At 36.8% G+C, this 7,851-nt stretch overlaps 1 protein-coding gene across 1 annotated transcript; it reads right to left on the bottom strand.

Moving 5' to 3' along the window:
- Positions 1 to 909: 909 nt before the first annotated feature.
- LOC103415495 (protein TIFY 8) lies at positions 910 to 5,501 on the bottom strand. Its single transcript, XM_008353821.4, has 6 exons — positions 4,782 to 5,501; positions 3,755 to 3,945; positions 3,207 to 3,649; positions 3,024 to 3,111; positions 1,290 to 1,518; positions 910 to 1,163 (listed from the first exon to the last, which is right to left on the bottom strand). Exons 1-6 carry the CDS (start codon positions 5,077 to 5,079, stop codon positions 1,075 to 1,077), a joined length of 1,338 nt encoding a protein of 445 aa, XP_008352043.2. The 5' UTR covers positions 5,080 to 5,501; the 3' UTR covers positions 910 to 1,074.
- Between the last annotated feature and the right edge of the window lie 2,350 nt (positions 5,502 to 7,851).

The following is a 7,851-nucleotide window of genomic DNA, read 5'->3' as shown; positions in this document are numbered from 1 at the left end:
TACTCACCATATCGGAGTCGATAAACCAAAACCCTTTACTTTGAAAAAAGTCACTCAATGCCACCTTGAGTAGTGCTCGAACCCCTTCAAGAGATCAAAATTTTGTCTATAAGATGTAGCCATGTAGAGGTTCTACTAAATTTTGACTGATCACCATATAGATGTCAATAAACCAAACCCCTTTATTTTGAAAACTTTTCAAAATAGTCACTCGTTGCCACCTTGAGTTCTTTTCAAAATTGTCACTCAATGCCACCTTGAGTAGTGCTCGAACCCCTTCAAGAGATCAAAATTTTGTCTATAAGTTATAACCCTGTCGAGGTTCTACTAAATTTTGACTGCTCACGATATCGATGTCGATAAACCAAACCCCTTTATTTTGAAAACTCTTCAAAATAGTCACTCGTTACGACCTTGAGTTCTTTTCAAAATTGTCAAAACCTCTTCAAGCAATCAAAATTGTGTCTATAAGTTGTAGCCCTATTGAGGTTCTGCTAAATTTTATTTGTTCACCATATTGGTGTCGATAAATCAAACCCCTTTATTTTGAAAGCTTTTCAGAGTAGTCACTCAATGCCACCTTGAGTAGTGCTTGAACCCGCTTAAAGTGATCAAAATTGTGTCTATAAGCTGTAGCCCTGTCTACACTTAAAGACTTCCCTAAAAGTGTCATTGCTTACATTATGCAAGGGATATGGTGGTGCCCAGCCCACGACCCAACTATTAAGAACCCAATTGCTTTCTATCTGGAAGCGCTTCTTGACTGAGCAATAAAAAGTGATTTTAACAAAAGCACTAAAAAAATGAATATTTATCCTTAAAACACACTTTTGTTAAAGGTATTCCCAAGCATTCCCTTTGCCGTGACCCATAAGTGAACTTGAGGGGAGAAGCTCTGCTATCACTGGCTTTCATGGCGGGATGTCGTTCAGCCGAAGGCTTCGACAGATATTCAAAATTATAGGATTAAATATTGTTCAATTGGAGAAGTCGAGACCAAACTGAAACATCAAGGAAACTACAATTGCGAATAAATACTGTATCCTGGATTCGAAATATGAAAACTCTCTAACATCACAGCTCATTTTTCTCTTTTGGACTGGGTTCCGCTGGTTGAATCATGTTTCTTGTATCTTTGGCTAAATTGCTGCCTTGGTGGCCACCTACAACACAAAGAAACCAAAGGAACCATTGAATACAAGGTTGTGGGCATATGTGTCCTCATCGATCTCTAGATGTCAAACACCCCACTGGATATGCATGCAACCATAATGGAGTTAGAAGATTACCTGCCGGTGTCAATGTTTGATCAGCAAAACCCGCGGCTTGACTAGAATTCCCAGGAATAGATAACCTCCCACGGTTTTCTCGCAACAATGCGTTGTTAATTGCTGTACCGGTTTCAATCTCTCCACTAGGCATGCGACTTTCACTGCCTGGCCTCACATTAGGTTTTAGCGAGTAGGTTGTTGACCAAGATCCTCCATTTGATCCAGCTAAAGCCATTATAACATCTGCCTGAAAAGTACCAAGTCACAACAATGTCACATGACAATAAACTGCGAAAGGGGAAATGATATTTGAATACTATGTTGCTGATCGAAAAGATCGTGAAGAAAAGGGAATTATCAATTTTTCAGACATCAATGACAAAGAAACATTCATAGTTTTCAATTCAACTCTACAAGAACAGACTCAATTCCTCCCTCCCTCCCTCCCTCCCTCCCTCCCCTACACCATCCATGGCCTATGTGACATAATCGAGTGTATGAGAGACTTTAGCCTAAGTAAAATCACAAAAGAACAATCACAAAGCTTAGGTGTACACGTCTTCAGTCAAACCAAACATAGAACACTCCCTCCCTTTTCTGTCTCTTTCTTAATTAGGAACTCAATTTCACATATGAATCACTACAAAAGACAATAAAAGGGCCAATACTAACATATTACAGCGTAAAACTGAAAGCAAATATTACGTCATAACTGATTGGCATGGAAAACCACTGCTGCATATTTCATGTGAAAAATACCAATGGCTACTCCATACCACCTGAATGAGAAACAGCAACCGAAGAACCTCCCCACACAAAATGAAAATGATGTACAAGTGAACTTCCCCACATCAATCATGACAAGCACCATAAGATGATATAGTTTTTCTTTGTTACACCCATCCACATTGTAATTTCCACCAATTTGATATAATAACAAGGAATCTAAGACCATGTTACATTTTTATTGCTAACAAAGATTGTTTGACTTTTGAAGGCACTCAAAATGATGATCACTGATCCAACCAAAGTCGTAGTATTAATGGAAGTGGTAAACCTGACTACAATGACAAGTGAAACCAGCACCAATGAGGAAGAAATAGTCACAACAACTCCGGTTCAGGGGCAAAGAGCAGATAAAAACTAAATAGGTCAGGAATGCAGTCGTATACTATAAAGTCAAGTGTGACCATAATGAACAAGAAAGTGTGACTCTAAACTGCTGCATACCAAGAGAAAACAAATTCGAGTCTTTTACAGCCTTGATAAATATCTTCATACCCAATTTCAGGGACTTCTTGTTATTAACTCGTCACCTCCCACAATCAGGGACTGACGGAGAAAGCAACTTCCGCACAATCTTAAAACACTACCGTGCTAATCCTAGCTAGGCACATTCTCAAATACTAAAATCGACTCTTTTATAATGACCCCATATAGACATCTAAAGGTCAAGCTTTTAATAATATCAAGAAACTTTTATGACTAGAAAATAATTCAGTAAGCCAAAACCACATTCTCTAGAACACTTTCGCTATACCTACGATAAGATCAGATCACACTAATCCTGCAATTTACAGGCAACACCAAATTTACTCATCCATATGCAATGACTACATGAGTTAGCCAATGTTGACATCCATAATATATATATTCTTTAAAGAGACTGTCCTCATATGTTTGCTATAATAGGAATAAGCTCATAAATCAAGGAAGACCGCTCTACTACAATCAAACAGTAAGAAAACAAACCTTGTTCGGATGGACATCGTCAAAAACATGAGCTTGACCACCATAAAATATGGTCATCTGCCGACCAGCTGATATAAATCCATGTTGACTGCCACAACAGAATAAAAAAGATGAGGCATCAAGTTTCCTCTTACTTGAAAGAAGAGCGAAAAAAAAGTAACAGACATGTACTATATCTTGTACCTTGGATTAGAAGGTTCTGACTCTACAATATGAGTCCCAGATTTCTGCCTGCTGCCACTTGGCAGCACACCAGACGAGTTTCTTTCTGGAGCATCACTACCGGCATTAATAGAACTCAAAATTCCCGGGCCCTTAATTCCAGTTCTAGATCCCTCATCTGCTGCTGATTGAGAAATATTGTTTGGACTGGCATTGGCATCCCTAAATCGGTTTGAAGGTAATTGATGCACCATGGGTACAAAATGACCCCCTCGTGGAGGGTACTGTACTGCAGCACCCATATTCATGGGAGTAGGTCGTTCCCATTTGGTATCAACTCTACCACCAAGTGGAGACTGAAAAATGAGAGAACCAGAAGTTGGCCTCGGTGGCTGTGTAGCAAAGACTGCTTCATCGTCATTGGACCTTCGAGGTCGCTCTCCCCCTGGTCCATGTCGAAGCATCTGATTTCAGGATAACTAAAATGCATCAGATTAATAAAACATAGGGTGGGGCTTTTTCCTTATGCAAGAATAGAATATCAGTATCGTATCATGTCACACTCACACCTTCATCAAATGTGACCTCTCAAGGTGATCAGGACCCATATGAGGGACACCATCTCTGGATGAACCCATAAAAGTCGAGTCCGAATTACTCCGCTTACTTCCTAGTAACCTGTTACTTATCTCAGGCCCAGAAATATCACTCCTCGGGCCATAGAATGGAACCCCCTCAAGATGATTTCCAGCCTGTCTTTCTACCAAATTTAATGAGACAATAATCAAACTCATATCTAATCCAGATAACAAAGGACACACTGTAAGCGTGTTGAATTTTCAGTAAAACAATCATAACAGATAACCAAGATTAGTAGTTAATGTGCATTCACCAAAGTCACAGACAAAAAGGCCAATAATATAACATAAACATCAACACAAAGTCATAAACAAATGCTCAAAGTCTCACTTTATAATGATAACTTTTGACAAACACTCTCAACTTTTGCACTACCCAATCGTTAACAGCATCAAAAATGGAAAAAGATCCCGCCACATTATAAATGACAACAAATACACAAAACCATTTTAGCATCATATTTCTCAAGCCTAATTCCAAATGCTCCAATAATACACAAATTAAGAGAGCCAACAAAGCAAGTGAAAAGCTTGCCCTTAATTCAATCTATCCATAAAAATGAACAATTTAACAAATCAAATGCATAGAGGAAAAAGAGAGAGACCACAACAGCTACCAAACTCCTTCACTAACTAATCCATAACATACAAAAGTATAAAGTACACAACTCCTTACTAACATCACTAACTGCATCAAAAACTGAAAAAGATAAATCCACTCACATAACATAGAGAATATAATCCCACCCCCATCTTTCTCATTTGCATTTACACAAGCAATCCAAAACAACAATAAAAAAAAAACCCTCTACAAAAAATAGTAAAGATATGAACTTTTTCAAGCTGATTACAAAATTATATAAAAGCACTTATCTTTAATAGGAAATGACGGGTTTTTGTTATGAACTCAACTAAAATCATAGGTAGTAAAAAACAGCATAAATGGGGAGGAACTCACCGGAACCCAGATCAGAGGTGGTGGAGATGGGGCCACGGCCACCGCCGGAGGAAGCCCCAAGGGAAGCGGAGGCGGAGGGAGAAGGCTCAGAGAGCCTACAATCGGTGGAGGTTTTAGGGGCTAAAACCACAGGGGAATCTCCAGGATTCATGCCCAGAAAATCATGGAAGATGGTGTGCTTCCCCTGCTGCTGCTCCTCTAGCTTCTGCTTCTGCGGCTGCTGCTTTTGCTGTTGGCTGCTGAGAGTTGTGGCATTGCTGTTGGGGATGCCTTGCTGGGCCATTTTCAGAACAGCCATTCCATCTCCATCCCCATTCCACCACTCTGCATAGCTGCTACTTATCTGCTAGCAAGAGAGAGATGGTGTTTTTGTGAAAAGAGAAGAAAAAGAGAGCTCGATTTTCAGAAAAGGAAAAAGAATGAGGACTTGAAAAGAAAAAGAGAGAATCTTTGGGGCTCTTTTATGAGCAGAGACCGAGAGAGAGAGAGAGAGAGAGAGAGAGAAAGAGTGAGAGAGCAAATAAAAGCGGAGGTTCTTGAGCAAGTGTTGCGACTCGCGCTTGAGTTTCTCTTTCTCTCTGTAGATTGAATGGGTGTGTCTCTGAGTGTGGGTGTTGAGTTGTTTGGTTGTTTGGTTGTGTGGGAATATATGTTGGGGTTGGAAGGTGTGTTTTTTTCTGGCAATTATTTGATATTTCTGTTGTGTTATTGCATAGGGAGAGGAAAAGAAAGAAGCAATCGAGAGCTCAGATAGAGTCTGATGATGGGTTTTCTGTCTCTTTGTGTATGCACTAACGTGGCTCTCTCCCACTGCCTACCTTTTCATGGCCACTTAATGAAGCATCCTTTTGTTTCTGTATTTTTTTGTTTTTCATAAATGTTCTTTGCATTTAATAAAAGAAAAACTAATGAAAATGGCTTGAAAACTTTAAGGTAAAGTAAATAGTACCAGGATTGACTTTTTAGTGTAAAAATATGGTTTTTCGTTAAAGTGAACAGTACCGGATACTTTTCATTAAAGTTCTCTTTAATAAAACATATCTTCTTCAACAAAAACCCATATCTTCTTTAATGTTTTGAAAGTACATGTTTTGATGGTACAATTTTCATGTGATGGCATGTCTCCGTCTTCTTGCACCAAAGTTTGAATTTTTTCTCAATAAATAGAGTAAAAAATAAAGATTCAATATATATTATCTAATTGAAAAAGTGAGTAAAAAATCGATTATAGTTTCAAATAAAATTATAAAAAACATTAAATCACTTGCAAGTAATTACAAATGGAGGCAGATTATCTACCCTCCCACTTCCCGTGCCCTGCTGTTTGTGTAGTCACAGTTAAGCCACGTCAACATTTTATATTATTATTCATTTTTGTTTTATTATCTCTATAAAAAATAATATAAAATATTAACGTGACTTAACCGTGACTACACAAAATAAAAAGGCACGGAAAGTGAGAGGGTTGAGAATCTGCCTCCATTACAAATATCTAGCATTTACCTTCAAAAGTTGTATCAATATAGGTATATGAGTTGTCCTTAGGGCAGTCTAAAGTTGACAAGGATTAAGATGTATTTGGGATTTGTTTGGTTGTAACCTTGCACGTTCCTTCACTTGTTAAGTTGTTATCAATTTGTTATCAATTTTTTGTTTCTACCCATTGGAAGAAGAAAATTTGATGAATACTAGGTTTTAGCTCTTGAAAAAACAGAGTGAAACTTAGTCCTTAAACACTTAATACAAACCAACTGCAGCCATAAAATGGTTTGACATTAGGGGTGTTTTTCGGAGTTCCAAAAACTTGAAATTGGATCGGATCAAATCACAATTTTTAAACTGGAAATTTTTGGCATATTAAAAAAATTTGGAATCGGATTAATCTCAAAAATTCAGAAACTCATATATTTTATAAGTTTTTTAATATTCTTTAAATACATTCTAATTTCCGTTCTTTCTTTTCTTTTTTTTCTTCTAATTTCTGTTCTTTTTATAATAATAAAAATATTCGAATTCAGAATTTTTGAATTCGGAATTGGAAATAGCATTCCAACTTGCAGCCCTATTCGGCATGCATATAATTCACACCCATGTAACCATGTTGTGCATTATATCACACATGAAATCAAATCAAATGAGTCTTTCAAAAAAAAAAAAATCAAATCAAATGATAAAACCACTCAGATATGTGATGATACAAAACAAGACAAGATTATTCATTAAAAATGTGAAATACTCTGGTTTAGGTTCGAATGCACATCCTTGTTCAGTAGTTAATTAATTTTTATCGTACGTAGATGTAACAATCAACACCATTTATTTTATATTCACTATATGAAGAGCATACCTAACAAAATGTTCGCTGCATATTATCTAATTATAAAATAGTGAGTATGAAATAGGTTATAGCTTCAAAAAAAAAAATATATATATATATATTAACAAACATTATCTACACTAAGAAGAGGAGATGAGTTTAGCCTTACAATAGGCTAGCCATAATGTGATTCAAATTCGTTTTTGACGAGAAAAGAACTTCAAACCTCTCACTTACAAGTACAGAATATCATTAGACCGTAGTATTAAGTGACATATATCTAAACAATTTGCAAGTAATTCCACATATACCTTCAAAAATTGTATCAATACAGGCATATGAGTTGTCCTTATGGCAATCTAAAGTTTGCAAATGTGTTTGGTTCTAACCTTGTACATTCCTTCACGTGTTATCAATTTTTGTTTCTACCCACTGGAAGAAGAAAATTTGATGAATACTAGGTTTTAGCTTCTTGGAAATAAGACTGAAACTATAATCCTAAAACACTTAACACAAACCAATTGCAGCCATAAAATTGTTTGACGTTAGGGTTTTTTTGTGTGTGTGTGTGGGGGGGGGGGGGGAAAGGATCGAATTGGAAATGACCTTTTCGATTTATGTACCCAAATTTTGGCATCGGGTCGGATCAAATCGTAATTTTAAAATTCGAAATTTCGAAAACTCATATATTTTACAAGTTTTTGAATGTTTTCAAGCTTTTTCGTACATGAAATTTATTCTTTTTTCTTAATA

Source organism: Malus domestica, chromosome 15, assembly GCF_042453785.1.
Source record: "Malus domestica chromosome 15, GDT2T_hap1".
NCBI lineage: Eukaryota > Viridiplantae > Streptophyta > Magnoliopsida > Rosales > Rosaceae > Malus > Malus domestica.
The sequence above is the reverse complement of the archived record's forward strand: the minus strand, read 5'-3'. Positions and strand labels throughout refer to the sequence as shown.

Coding starts and splice junctions, on each gene's coding strand:
- LOC103415495 (XM_008353821.4), bottom strand. CDS start 5,079: ATGGCTGTTCTGAAAATGGCCCAGCAAGGCATCCCCAACAGCAATGCC. Junction 3,946..4,781: donor CACCTCTGATCTGGGTTCCG/GTGAGTTCCTCC, acceptor TAAATTTGGTAG/AAAGACAGGCTGGAAATCAT. Junction 3,112..3,206: donor TCAGAACCTTCTAATCCAAG/GTACAAGATATA, acceptor CTGTTGTGGCAG/TCAACATGGATTTATATCAG.